General features: G+C 45.0%; 1 protein-coding gene across 10 annotated transcripts in view; it reads right to left on the bottom strand.

Annotated features, from left to right (window-relative positions):
• Positions 1-15,664, bottom strand: part of r3hdm2 (R3H domain containing 2) — a 304,603-nt gene that overhangs the window by 37,097 nt on the left and 251,842 nt on the right. For all 10 annotated transcript variants that reach the window (XM_080218004.1, XM_080218002.1, XM_080218006.1 and 7 more), the window contains one exon: positions 1,627-1,750. In XM_080218004.1, the coding sequence (XP_080074130.1) occupies positions 1,627-1,750 (124 nt within the window). The remainder of the gene's footprint in view (positions 1-1,626; positions 1,751-15,664) is intronic.

Below are 15,664 nucleotides of genomic sequence, written 5' to 3'. Positions count from 1 at the left end.
TTACTCTGTGTGTTTGAGGAAGAAAATCAGTAGCTTTTATAAAAAAAAGGTTCAAGATCACGACATGACTCCATGAGAATCACCAAATGATCAACAGCAGAAAATGAGCAGGGGAAGATTTTCAACTTGCTACCTGGGATAAAACTGGCACGGCAATTTGGATGCCTGTTACAAAAAACTACTCGAATTTCCACAACTGAAATATAGTTATGTGGCCAATCTGCAACACTGGCTTTACATCCAACCAGCAAGTCAAAAATCTATCCCACTGTCACCAATGGTTGTTCTAATTTCTGCAGCTGAATACGAAGTGTACGACAAGCACCAAGCTGCCACATGCGCTAATGTGTACAGTGAAACTGTGTTAGACCATTCTAATATCAATTCTGCTCTTCTGGAAGAAACAGCTGCCTCTTCACCAAATTATCATGGAACCCATGGCACATTTATTTATTTGTTTATTAGTGTGACAAGTAGGTTTACATTAACACTGCAATGAAGTTACTGTGAAAATCCCCTAGCTGCCACACTCCTGTTCGGGTACATTGAGGGAGAATTTAGCATGGCTAATGCACCTAACCAGCATGTCTTTTGGACTGTGGGAGGAAACCGGAGCACCCAGAGGAAACCCACACAGATATAGGGAAACGTGCAAACTCCACACAGACAGTGACCCAAGCCGGGAATCGAACCCAGGTCCCTGGCGCTGTGAGGCAGCAGTGCTAATCACTGTGCTACCAGTCTGCAAAATCACTAAATTGTAAATGATATAAAACAGACTAAACATTGGACTATCAGGAACGTTTCTATTCCCCTGGGGAAGACCTTTAAAGTTTTGAGTTCACGCATTAAGATACTGAAAGAAACATTGATATTGCAGGAGAAAAACATCACAAAGAACTTTATTGCTGTGGTGGTGTAATGTGAAACTAGGTCTCCTTTTGGCTGACGGACAGCAGTTCTGAGCCATTATTCAAGCTCTTCCAGATCCACTCTTCCAAAATTCACTAAAGACCCCATCAGTGGTCCTAACATGCCGAAATGGAAAATTGCAATGGTGGCTGATGCCTTGTTTTTCAGTAAGACACACCTAAAGCAGCAATCATGGTGACATTTTAGATAAATATTCCCGCTCAGAAGAGAACATTGATCAGATGTCAACAACTTGCACAGGACAGGCAGATGGAAAAACCTTGTGCTTGATAATGACAAAAAAGTTAACACATTTTACGAACTGGCTGAAACATTGAAGGCATGGATTAAATGTTGGATGAGCTAGGTCCACAACATCCTGACGACTGATAGGGATGCTGTTCCAAATGACTGTTTCTTGAAAATTGGGCACAGATTTGTTCAACACTGTGTGCAAGATACCAAAAGGGAAGAAAACTGTTTTTAATCACTAAAAAGCAGCTAATTAAAGGTGAACGTAAAGGTGAGCATTATACCTTTTGGCAGATCAACAAATCTGAAAAGTAACCTAATCTAAAGCCACTGATTTCTACAGGTGAACATGACTAGGTAAAAAAAAAAGTTTCCATGTGATAAAAGGGCTGGCCTGATATGTATGTCAGCTGCACCCTCTTAAATCATCTTTAAGTTTACAATGAAATGTACTTCACGAACCTGTTTGCTGCGCTGGTTGAGGCAGCTGTTGACTGCGTTGAGAGTTATAAGGAGCCTGGGAGAGAGGCCGGTACTGCTGGTTAGAGTTTTGGTACTGCCCAGGGGGATAATAAGAGACAGGGATCTGCAGAAAGAGAAAAGAGAAAAAAGAGAATCCAATTAACTTCAATTCCAAAACTGGCAACTTATCCTGCATCTGTAAGGCCAAGGCACCCCAATACATCGTACTGCCTTTGTAAAAGCTCAGGGGGTTCACAAGGATGTGCATGTATTCAGATTACAATAGCTCAGAGATTACGTAAGAACATAAGAAATAGGAGCAGGAGTAGGCCATCTAGCCCTTCGAGCCTGCCCCGCCATTCAATAAGATCATGGCTGATCTGTCGTGGCTCAGTTCCACATTCCCGCCCTCTCCCCATAACCCTTAGTCCCCTCTCTTATCAAAAACCCATCAACCCGCGTCTTAAAAATATTTAGCGAGGCAGCCTCCACCACTTCAACGGGCAGAATTCCAGAGATTCACCACCCTTTGAGTGAAGAAGTTCCTCCTCAACTCCGTTCTAAACCGCCCCCCCCCCCCCCCCCCCCACCTTTTATCTTGAGGCTGTGCCCCCTAGTTGTACTATCCTTTCTGAGCGGGAAGAGTCTCTCCACCTCTATCCTATCCATCCCATTCATCATCTTATACGTCTCAATGAGATCTCCCCTCACTCTTCTAAACTCTAACGAGTACAAGCCTAGTTTATTCAGCCTCTCCTCATAGCTCAACCCCCTCAACTCTGGTATCAGCCTAGTAAACCTCCTCTGCACTCCCTCCAAGGCCAAAATATCCTTGCGTAAGTACTGTGTACATGATGAAAAACATAGGTGAGTCTGTTTTATTATATAGAGGACAATAGGTTCATGAAGTTCCAATTTCCAAGTTTAAAGGACTGGTCAAACAATGCCAGGCAAACACGTCCAAGTCATGTATAAAATACTTAGGCACAAAATAAAGTCTCCTCTTTGCTATCTCAACAACATACCTTGATCTAAATCTCAGAAGGGCACTTGCATTTGCAACAATGAATTGCTGTGATATTCTAACAGCTATTTGTTGTGATTACCAAATTAGTGTCAAGTGGTGTGGAATTGAACAATTTCAGCAATGGGCCCAAGCTCACCAGGAACTGAATTGAGACTGTAAAAGCTATCTCCCATAGGTTCTACAAATCTTGCTTTCCACCTCTCTTAAATCCCAGTGGTACAGTTACTACTCGCTCTGCTGAAAATTGGTCTTTTTGACCCACTTTTCTTCTCACACACAGAGTGGGATTTTACGACTTCGCTCAAGCGAGAGCGGGAATTCCCGCCCGAGGTCAATGGACATTCCTGTTGCCCTCCCCTCACCCGCTCCAATTCCCTTGGCAGGCGGTAGAATTCCAGTGATAATCACAATGACATTGGGAAAGAACTTCCTTTGAACACATACGTTGGTTCTGTCTTCACAAAAGGCAGCACAAATAACCTCCCCGAAATGTGAGGGGTCAAGCGTCGAGTGAGAGGGCGGAACTGAAGGAAATCAACATTAGTAAGAAAATGGTGCTGGGGAAATTCATGGGGTTAAAGGCTGAGAAATTCCCAGGGCCTGATACATTCCAGAGCATTAATGAAAGTGGCCTTGGAAATAGTGGATGTATTGGTAGTCTTCCAAAATTCCATAGACTCTGGAGCAGTCCCAACAGATTGGTGCCTGGCAAATGTCGCCCCACTATTTAAAAAGGGAGGGAGAGAAAGAAGGGAGAATTACAGAGCAGTGAACCTGGCATCAAGAGAGGGGAAGATTCAAGAGTCTATTAGAAAATATGTGATAAAGAACATTTGGAAAGCATTAACAGGATTGGATAAAGCTGGCATGGGTTTTTGAAAGGCAAACCATGCCTAACAAATCGACTTGAGATGCAACGAGTTGAATAGATAAGGGAGAACCAGTGGATGTGATGTATCTGGACTTACAGACTTTTGATAAGGTCCCTCATAAGAGGTCAGTGGGAAAAATTAAAACAGTGGGATAGGAAGTAATGTATTGGCATGGACCGAGAATTGGTTAACAGAAACAGAAAGTGGGAGTAAATGGGTCTTTTCCAAGTGGCAGGTAGTGACTAGTGGGGTACCGCAGGGATCAGTGCTTGTGCCCCAGCTGCTCACAATATGTATAAATGACCTGGACCTTAATGTAAGATTTCCAAGCTTGCTGATGACATGAAACTGGTTGGAATTGTGAGGAGGATGCAAAGAGGCTTCAAGGTGGTTTAAACAAGTTGAGTGAGTGGGCAAACACATGGCAGATGCAGTGCAACATGGCTAAATGTGAACTTATATACTTCAACATGAAAAACAGAAAGGGAAAACTGCCAAGCAAGTGGTCAAAGTGCCAGTGGTCAACGTGCAGAAGGAGGTCATTCAGCCCATCGAGTCTGCACCAGCTCTCCGACAGAGCATCTTACCCAAACCCACCCCACCCTTCGCATGGCCCCTCCGCCTGCTACGATTCTTGTGGCCGGCAGGATGGGAGAATTCCCCGACACCAAGCGTCTGAACTGGGGGAAGGGCAATTTCACTATTAGACAGGATCTTATTGAGTTCTTTGAGAAGGTGACCAAAGAGGTGGATAGGGGTAAGGCAGTAGATGTGGTATATATGGATTTTAGTAAGGCGTTTGATAAGGTTCACCATGGTATGCTTCTGCAGAAAATGCAGATGTATGGGATTGGTGGTAATTTAGGTACTTGGATCAGGAATTGGTTAGCAGATAGGAGACAGAGGGTGGTGGTTGATGGTAATTATTCATCATGGAGTGCGGTTACGAGTGGTGTGCCTCAGGGATCTGTTTTGGGGCCACTGCTGTTTGTAATCTTTATTAATGATCTGGATGAGGGTATAGTTGGGTGGATTAGTAAGTTTGCTGATGACACCAAAGTCGGAGGTGTGGTAGATTGTGAGGAAGGGTGTCGAAGTTTGCAGGGTGACTTGGACAGGTTGCAGAGCTGGGCCGCGAGGTGGCGGATGGAGTTTAATGCGGAGAAGTGTGAGGTAATCCATTTCGGTAGGAATAACAGATGTGTTGAGTATAGGGCTAACGGGAGGACTTTGAATAGAGTGGAGGAGCAGAGGGATCTAGGTGTATGTGTACATAGATCCCTGAAAGTTGGGAATCAAGTAGATAAGGTTGTTAAGAAGGCGTACGGTGTCTTGGCGTTTATTGGTAGGGGGATTGAATTTAGGAGTCGCAGCGTCATGTTGCAACTGTACACAACTCTGGTGCGGCCGCACTTGGAGTACTGTGTGCAGTTCTGGTCCCCACATTACAGGAAGGATGTGGAGGCTTTGGAGAGGGTGCAGAGGAGGTTTACCAGGATGTTGCCTGGTATGCAGGGGAGGTCCTATGAGGAGAGACTGAGGGATTTGGGGTTGTTTTCACTGGAAAGAAGGCGGCTAAGAGGGGATCTTATAGAAACATATAAGATGATTAGAGGTTTAGATAGGGTGGATGGTGATAGCCTGTTTCCTCGGATGGAGAAATCTAGCACGAGAGGGCATGGCTTTAAATTAAGGGGGGGTAGTTATAGGACGGATGTCAGGGGCAGGTTCTTTACCCAGAGGGTGGTGAGGGACTGGAATGCCCTGCCTGCTGCAGTTGTAAATGCGCCTAGTTTGGGGGCGTTTAAGAGATTGGTGGATAGGTTTATGGACGAAAAGGGATTGGTTTAGATTAGTGGGTCAATGTTTTTTTTTAAAAATAAGACTGGTCGGCGCAACATTGTGGGCCGAAGGGCCTGTTCCGCGCTGTAATGTTCTATGTTCATAGACTGGGAGCTGCTATTTGCAGGTAAATCTACATTGAAAAAGTGGGAGAATTTTAAAAGTGAAAGTCAGAATTCAAGGCCAATGTGTTCCTTAAAGAGTGAAGTCCAGGAAACCCTGGATATCAAGAGATATCGAGGCTTTGATTAAAAAAAAGGAAGCATATGGTAGGTATTGGGCAGTATAAACAAGGGAGGCCGTTCAGGAGTATAGAATGTGTAGAATGAAGGCGGGTGCTTAAAAAAGAAATTAGGTGGGCAAAGAAGGGCCAGGAAATATCATTGACCTCAAGGCATTTTATAAGTATATTAAGAGCAAGAGGATGAGCAGGGAAAGAGTGGGGCCCATTAGAGACCAAAGAGGCAATCTGTGTGTGGAGCCAGAAGATGTGGGCAAGGTCTCAATGAATATTTTTCATTGGCATTCAGAGAGAGACATTGTAGCTGGAGATTTCAACTGGGATGGTGAAATTCTAGAGCAAGTCAAGATCAGAGGAGGAGGCATTAGGTGTTTCAGAGGGCATAAAGGTGCATAAATCCCCAGGGTCTGATCAGATGTATCCCAGGCTGCTGTAGGAGATAAGAGTCTTAAGTCTCAAAGATATTCTTAAATCTCTTTAACCTGGGTTTAGCCCTCTCTCCACTCACATTGTCTGTACCTTTAAGACTTGATTAGCAACTAAGACTCGCATTCCAACTATTATTTTGTAAATTGAGTTTGCATCTTTATATACCCTGTTTGTGAACAGAACTCCCACTCACCTGATGAAGGAGCGGCGCTCTGAAAGCTTGTGGCTTGTGCTACCAAATAAACCTGTTGGACTTTAACCTGGTGTTGTGAGACTTCTTATTGTGTTTACCCCAGTCCAACACTGGCATCTCCACATCACAGGTAAAGTGTCAGATGATTGGAGGATAGCTAATATGGTACCTTTATTTGAAAAGGGCAGCAGGGATAAGGCAGGTAATTACAGGCCAGTTAGTCTAACGTCAGTGGCAGGGAAATTATTGGAAAATAATTCTGAGGGACAGGATTAATCAACACTTGGAAAGGTTGGGATTGATTAGAGATAGTCAGCACGGATTTGTCGGTGGGAGGTCCTAATTAATTTAACTGAGTTTTTTTTAAAAGATAAATATATTGATGAGCGTATGTTGATGTGGTTTACATTAACTCAGTAAGGCCTTTGACAAGGTCCCACATGGAAGGCTGGTCCAGAAGGTTTGAGCCCATGGAATCTAAGGCAAGTTAGCAAATTGGATCTAAAATTGGCTTGTTAATAGGAGGCAAAGGGTGATGGTGGAGGGCTGCTTGTGTGATTGGAAGCCTGTGACAAGCAGTGTACCACAGGGATCGGTGCTGGGATCCTTGTTGTTTGTTATAGACATTAATGACTTGGATGTGAATGTAGAAGGTACAATTAGTAAGTTTGTTGCAGATGACATGAAAATTGTTGTTGATAGTGAGGAGGATAGTCTGAGGTTACAGACTGGTATTGATCAGCTGGTAAATTGGGCACAGCAGCAGCAGATGGAATTGAATCCTGATAAGAGATGGTGCATTTAGGGAGGCCTGATAAGGGTAGGATATACACAATGAACGGCAGGTCCCTCAGGGGGTACTGAGGAATAAAGGGACCTGAGTGAACAAACCTATAGATTCCTGAAGGTGACAACACAGGTAGACAGGATGGTGGAGAAAGCAGACGGAATGCTTGCCTTCATTAGCCGGGGCACAGAATATCTGAGCAGGAAGGTCTTGGTACAACTTTATAAAATATTGGTTAGGCCACAGCTGGAGTAGTGTGTGCAGTTCTGATTGCCACACTATGGGAAGGACCTGATTGCATTGGAGAGGGTGCAGAGGAGATTCACCAGGATGTTCCCTGGGAAGGAAAGTTTCAAATGTGAGGAGAGACTGGATAGGCTGGATTTGTTTTCCCTGGAGCACAGGATCTGATAGAGGTACACAGAATTATGAGAGGCAAGATGAGGGTAGATCGTCAGAATCTTTTCCTCATGGCAGAGGTGTTGAAGACCAAAGGGCAGAGGTTTAAGGTGAGGAGTGAGTGGTTTAGAGGGGATTTGAGGAAAATATTCAGAACTGTGGTTATACAGAGGAATCCATGTGTCCTCATACACCAGTCAATGAAAGTGGAGAGGCAGGTGCAGCAAGCAATTAGGAAGGTATGTTGGCCTTCATTGCAAGAGGCTTTGAGTTCAGAAGTAGAAATACAGGACCTTGGTGAGACCACACCTGGAGCAGTGTGGGCAGTTTTGGGATCCCTACCTAAGAAAGGATATACTTGCTACAGAGGGAGTGCAGCGAAGATTCACTTGGATGATACTGGGGTTGGCGGAACTGTCCTACGAGGAGAGATTGGTTTAATTGGGCCAGTGTTCGCTGGAATTTACGGGCCCGCGCTCGCTGGGAGTTACGGGCCCGCGCTCGCTGGGAGTTACGGGCCCGCGCTCGCTGGGAGTTACGGGCCCGCGCTCGCTGGGAGTTACGGACCCGCGCTCGCTGGGAGTTACGGGCCCGCGCTCGCTGGGAGTTACGGGCCCGCGCTCGCTGGGAGTTACGGGCCCGCGCTCGCTGGGAGTTACGGGCCCGCGCTCGCTGGGAGTTACGGGCCCGCGCTCGCTGGGAGTTACGGGCCCGCGCTCGCTGGGAGTTACGGGCCCGCGCTCGCTGGGAGTTATGGGCCCGCGCTCGCTGGGAGTTACGGGCCCGCGCTCGCTGGGAGTTACGGGCCCGCGCTCGCTGGGAGTTACGGGCCCGCACTCGCTGGGATTTAGATGAATGAAAGGAGATCTGAGTGAAACGTATAAAATTCTAACAGGGCTGGACTGACGAGATGCAGGGAGGATGATTTCCCTGGTCGGAGAATCTAGAACAAGGGGACACAGTCTCAGGATATGGGGCAGACCATTTAGAACTGAGATGAGGAAAGATTTCATCAGTCAGGGTGGTGAACCTGTGGAATTCTCTACCACAGATGCCATGTCACTGATTGTATTCAAGATAGGAATCAATCTTTTCTTTAGATTTTAATGGTACCAAGGGGTATGGGAGAAAGGTGGGAATATGGCACTGGCAGAGAGGATTAGCCATGATCATAATGAAAGGTGGAGCAGACATGAAGGGGTCCTCATTTCAATGTTTCTACAGGAGCTTTATCATTGACATCAAGTGTCATCCTGTTAGATATTTCTATTTGGTTGGAACAGAACCGCTCTCTGGGTCAAAATGTGCGTCTGAGCTTACCTCTGTACCATGCTATTTCTTAACCTAACTTACTCCCAGTCCACCTTTCCTTCTTGGATATTTGCTCTTGCTCACCCTATCCCAAAGATGATCTCCAGCACCCCTTTACCAATCCCATTGGTTCCAATATTAGCACTTTCTACAGTTATACAAATTACCAACTTGCAAAATATTCATAAAGGCTACAGGTGTTTGTAAAACTGTCACCTTACACAAGAACTTGTGTAACCTGTTTCTGAAACCTTTTGCACAATTCAAACCATCAGTTTTTGAAAAAACCCGAGTGCACTTTCAAATTTGCAACTCAAGAACTTTTGGTCCCACGAACTCATAGGATCCTTACAGTGCAAAAGGACGCCATTCATCCCATTGAGTATGTACCGACTCTCCGACAGAGCATCTTACCCTTTCCCCCACACATTTACCATGGCCAATCCATCTAGCCTGCACATTTTGGGAAACTAACGGGCAATTGGGCATGACCAATCCACCTAATCTGCACATCTTTGGACACTAGGGGTAATTTGACATGGCCAATCCACCTAACCTACACATCTTTGGATTGGAGGAGGAAACCGGAGCACCCAGACAAAACCCACACAGATACAAGGAGAAAGAGCAGACTCCACATAGAGTCATCCAAGGCTGGAATTGAACCCGAGTTCCAGGCACTGTGAGGCAGCAGTGCTAACCACCGAACCACTTGTGTAATTGCAAACATTCAAATCTATATACTATAATAAACTATTTGTTTTACTTAAAATGTACAATTCTGCTTAACAAGTGAAGAGAACTTTGCAACAATCATCTGAAATGTTTTGGTCTAATCCAGTTAACAATGGGGTTTTTAATGTTCATTTCGACAGGCAATCTTCTGCTCCTCCACAATATTCTCTTGGATGTTTTGGTGAATCATCTGTCAGAGCATTACACATCTCCAAAGCCTGAAACAGATCCTGGTACGATCATCATTCTATGCCAAGCTATATTGTAGTTTACTTTCAAGTAGTTTTCTCTGTCCTGTAATTGATAGCTTGGACTCTGTCCATTGCTCAGCCAACATTCAAATCACTGTCCTTTCTTCCACTTGTTCTCACTTATCAATGTGCTCTTTCACTCATCATGAGTGGAGGTAGTGGTACGCTGGTACTGTCACTGGACTAATGCTCCAGAGACCTGGGGTAATTCTTTGGGGACCTGAGTTTGAATCCCACCATGGCAGATGATGGAATTTGAGTTCAATAAAAAATATCCGGAATTAAGAATCTACTGATGACCATGAAACCATTGTGGGAAAAACCCATCTGGTTTACTAATGCCCTTTAGGGAAGGAAATCTGCCATCCTTATTTGGTTTGGCCTGCATGTGACTCCAGAGCTACAGCAATGTGGTTGACTCTTAAAAGCCCTCTGAATTGAACAGCAGTTAGGGATGGGCAATAAATGCTGGGCTTGCCAGCAATGACCACATCCTGTTAATGAATAAAAACAAAACCAACGTTATCCATGCCTTGCTGATAATACCACGGCTATTTCACACCTGAAGTGCTCACAACCTCCAGTTCAATCACCACAACTCCTGACCAAGGCAATACGTTTCTTTATCAATTCTTACAAGTACTGGGCTATTTTGAATTGATCAAAGAAGTAGAGTGCAATGTGGAAACCAGCAAAATTGTACTTGTGCTGGTAGTTTGCAGTTGGAGCCTTTTTTCCTAATTTGACTGAGCTTGACTTGCACCATACTTGGCCAAAATCCCATGATAGGTAAGGGTGGATCAACAAGGGATGCATTGTTAACAGTGACAAAGCAGGGGTCTGTCACAACTCCCTTTGACACTGTGGGTCTCATTCCACCTTACAGTAAAGCAGATATGTGCCGGTGACAGTGCAGTTAATCCAGGTCCCTTGCACTGCGTTGCAAATAAAGACGTTTGCTCGCAGCAAGGTCAATCTAAATATGTGCTCACTTTTGCACGTTTCTTGTGCAGGCGTTCCTCTGTCGTTCATCCACTCCATTTGGAACACTGGGCTCAACCATTGTTCTTTACACATACTATTACAGAACACAAATTTCTCAAAGGCAACAAGAACTATGAACAAATGATGAGACATTCAGTTCAAGGTCCTTATCTGCTACTACAGCATTTCTTAGCCGCATCAGCAGCCATAGATTTGATAAAGAGGCATCCAGTCTATGGTGTCAAATAATGCAGGCAGTACGTAATGCTAGCCATAAAATAGCTACTGATGTGTGTGATCTGATTTGATGTATTACTGTCACATGTATTGGGATACAGTGAAAAGTATTGTTTCTTGCTCACCATACAAAGCATACCATTCATAGAGTACATAGGGGAGAAGGAAAGGAGAGGGTGCAGGATATAGTGTTACAGTCATAGCTAGGGTGTAGACAAAGATCAGCTTAATATTAGATTTATTATTGTCACATGCATTAACACAGTGACAAGTATTGTTTAAAAAACAAAGAACAACCCAGCACGGGAAACAGGCCCTTCGGCCCAACAAGCTGCACACTATACAGACAAAGCATACTGTTCATAGAGAAGGAAATGAGAGCATGCAGAATGTAGTGTTACAGTCATAGCTAGGGTGTAGCGAAAGATCAACTTAGTAGGTCCATTCAAAAGTCTGACAGCAGCAAGGAAGAAGCTGTTCTTGAGTCGGTTGGTACATGACCTCAGACTTTTGTATCTTTTTCCCAACAGGTGGTGGAAGAGAGAATGTCCGGGGTGCGTGAGGTCCTTAAATTACGTTGGCTGCTTTGCCAAAGCGGCTGGAAGTTTAGGCAGAGTCAATGGATGGGATGCTGGTTTGCGTGATGGATCGTGAGAGAGTCTCCGCCTGAAAGTGAACTGATTTCAAATTCTTTCCATTCACAAAGGCCACATGATTGAATGGAAGTCTCATGACCACATGGGTATATGCATGGCACTCAAGAAAATCCTGCCATCCGATGAAAGCTCTCTGCTCTGTACACTGGAGGTATAGTAAGTCACAAGCAATCACAATAAGTCACATGCCCAAATCTTCCATTCAGGACCGGGACAAGAAATACACATGCTACTTTCGTCTGATTCTTCAGCGCAATCTTGCAATGGAGAATGCTGCAGAACTTAGTGCAGGAAAGCCTTGGCGGGAGCAGCAAAGAGAATTCACATGGAAATTGGGCCTTCTTTTTATGGCACTAGCTGCCATTTTTTGGGAAGTCAAGAGTTTAAATGTTCCAAAGGTAATTTGAAAAACAATAGACAGGAGGCAAGCAGGTGCGTAAGGTGGATAGAGTGGGTAAGGTAAGCGAGTACAGTGGGTGAATTAAGAGGGGAAGAGGATATGGTAACAAGTTGGTGAGTGGGTCGGGGTAGTCAGGTTGGGCGCAGTTGGGTGGCGACAGTTAATTAGGTTAGGGTTGCGGGGGACGCGAGGACTAGTCAAGTTGAGTCAGGGGGCACTGGTCAGGTCATGTTGGGGGTTCGGTGGGGTCAGATGTATATTCAGGAGGTAGACAAGGGGGAGGGATTTTTCTCCCTCTCTGTGGAGGTGGGAGGAGGTAGTGCACTGCTCGCTGGTGGCGGGACCTCATGGCCCCATCATTGTTAATGGGGTTTCCTGTTGAATATGCCCCTCGCTGCCAGGTAACCTGCGGTTTGGGATGCGCCACTGACATGATATGCAGCAAGACCTTGACGTAGCATTTACAGGGTTATATTTTCAGAAGAGACATTAGCATGGAACTACTAATGAGGTGATTTTATTTGAATGGTTTCTATGAGCTTTTTGCCTCCAAATTGTGCATCAGAAAATCAAACCCCTAAATCAGGTCACGCGCATTTGTGCTTATAACATTTAAAATTCTGGGAGTAAGGCATGACTGACATTTAACCCCATTCCTAACTGCCCTGGAGGTGGTGGTGAGCCATCATCTTGAACCACTGTAATCGATATGGTGCAGGCACCCACAGTGTTGTTCAGGTGGGATTTTGACCAAGCAATGAAGAAAGAATGGTGATATCTCTCTAAGTCCTGATGGTGTGCAACTGGAAGTGGTAATGTTCCCATGAGCCTTTTACCCTACTCCTTCCAGGTCGTAGAGGTCACATGGTTTGCGAGCTATCATCTAAAATCTTTCCAAAGAGCTTCAACCTGCTCCTGCTGCCTGTGGTGTATACACCAAACTTTATTGCTGTTCTGAAAATGGAACAACTATGAATGAAAAATATGATGAGGGATTTTTGTGATACTTAAAGCCTTTTGCAAAGTAATTTGTAACAAATAGGCACATCATTCTGCAGTTACACAATCAAATTGAAAAGTGGGCACTGTATTCCAGTCAGTTGATGGATTTTCAATTCACAACTTGCTATCAGAGTGTGTCAGGTGTAACAAACATTGGCAGGGATACTGTGGCAGAGCAAAAGAGGGCAGTGGGGGTACAAAGAAACAGCATGATATGCAATTCCCCACAGCTACTAGATCAGGTACAACAGTCAGCACCCTGGGCATGATGAAGGAACATCATTCAAGGAGGCTCAAGGGTCACGGTGAATACGGAAATAGAAATGCTACCTGATCCATGGAGAAAGTCAGTCATCTACACTGCGTCATTAGCAACAGCAAAGGTCACTGCTGTCATGAACTTTAACCATAGCACCAAAGAATCCAGTGAAGAGGGAGGCCATTCGGCCCAGTGAGTCTGCACCGACTCTCCCAAGCAGCATCTTACCCAGGCTCACCACCCCGCCCTATGCCTGTGTACACGGTCAATCCATGTAACCTTCACATCTTTGGACACTAAGGGACAATTTAGCATGGCCAATCCACCCTAACCTTCACATCTTTGGACACTAAGGGACAATTTAGCATGGCCAATCCACCCTAACCTTCACATCTTTGGACGCTAAGGGACAATTTAGCATGGCCAATCCACCCTAACCTGCACATCTTTGGACACTAAGGGGCAATTTAGCATGGCCAATCCACCCTAACCTTCACATCTTTGGACACTAAGGGACAATTTAGCATGGCCAATCCACCCTAACCTGCACATCTTTGGACACTAAGGGGGCAATTTAGCATGGCCAATCCTCCTAACCTGCACATCTTTGGACACTTAAGGGGGCAATTTATCATGGCCAATCCACCTAACCTGCACATCTTTGGACACTAAGGGGCAATTTAGTATGGCCAATCCATCTATCCTGTACATCTTTGGAGTGTGGGAGGAAACCCGAACACTTGGAGGAAACCCACGCAGACATGGGGAGAATGTGCAAATTCCATATTAATTGTCACCCAAGGTTGGAATTGAACTTTACTGTCACTGAGGCCTTTCTGACACACACACACGATGATCTAGGCATGGAGCTACTTTGGCTTTTTATTTTTCCTGAGCCTTCCCATACACTGTTCCACCACCATGCCCATGTTACTGAGGCTGATACTTTAAGCTGTTTGCTATTCTATTTTTATCTGCAAAATGAAGAATTGCAGATTGCAAAATATATCAAAAGTGAATTAACTGAATCACGTGGTGTTACACAATTTAATGCCCTATCCTTGTATGTTGCGCAATTTCTAATGTGCATGTATCATTCGAATGAATGGTTTCCCAGTTGCCTGGCATTGGCAGGTGGCTGCATAACCAACTGGTCAGCTACAGGAGGCACAGAAGACCAGTGTCCATGTCTGTGACTAACTCTTTTGAACCTGCATCAGTGCCAGGCCCCTCTGACTCTACAGCCACAACTGCAGTCACGGTTTTACTCTTGCAGAACAACATGAAGGTTCTGGAATTGTCACCGACCTGAATGCAAGGAATCTCCACGTGGCACAGCTGGAGGGCATTTCCTTACGATGCCTGCCCATCTGTCAGTGCATAGGTCAGTGGGCATTTATGGGATGTATGAACCCCTTCCTTATGACTGCTTTACATCAGACTCCAAGCTTATTAAATTGCATTTTGGGGCTGATCTGAGAGACAAAGGAACCTTCATGACAGATGTTTCTATTGTGCACAGATGTAGAGTGATGCCAATAACATGGGTTCAATCCCCATATTGAGGTTATTCACGAGAGTCCCTCCTTCTCATGCTTTCCCCTCACCTGAGGTGCTGTGATTCTCAGGTTACATCACCAGCAGTCAGTTCTCCCCCTCAAAGGGGAGAGCAGCTGATGGTATCTGGGATGATGGTGACTTTACTTTGATGCATATGTATACATTGATACAGATGCCGCTCACATGCTCCACGACAAACTGAAGTGCGGACAAATATTGTTCGAAGACATCATGCAAGTTGGAGACGGAAGTGCCTGTCTAGATGTTGAACTCACCCAGGCTCCTCAGACAATCTCATGTGTTTCTAGTGGTGTACCAGCCCTCTGTGGAAAAGCAGGCCCACTAAGGCATGCATTTCCATGCAATATCCTGGGTTTCTGCCTTGTACCACTTCCCCTCATTAACCTTCCCTCAGCTCTGTGCCTCCCCAATATAACTAGCTACTTCCGCCACATTGTGTGTGTTTGTGCTGATGTCTAGTTCAGGCAGAGATCTTGATGGGCATTACTTGGTGAGTGCTCTCCAGTTTCAGCTAAGTGGATTCTCCTGTGAAAAGAACACAGGGTACATTAACTACTGAGTTGGCACTACATGGTCATTATAGTCCTATTATGCATTTGTATAGAATCAGGGTAATATCTAAATATATGGTACATACCACAAGATCTGGATTCTCTTTCAATCTCACAAACCCCATGAATTCCAGCTTGCTCCGCTAAGTAGAATTGCAACAGTTTACTCATGAGGAATGAGATGCTGCTGTCTGGGGCTCTGTTATTTGTTTCAGGTTGTCACCATCGAGCATGTGCAAATGTACATCAAGAGCAATGGGGCAGTGTGGCAGAAACATGGA

Source organism: Carcharhinus amblyrhynchos, chromosome X (genome assembly GCF_965287045.1).
Source record: "Carcharhinus amblyrhynchos chromosome X, sCarAmb.v2.hapA, whole genome shotgun sequence".
Taxonomy (NCBI): Eukaryota; Metazoa; Chordata; class Chondrichthyes; order Carcharhiniformes; family Carcharhinidae; genus Carcharhinus; species Carcharhinus amblyrhynchos.
Note: the sequence above shows the minus strand (reverse complement) of the source record. Positions and strands in the feature narration are given on the sequence as shown.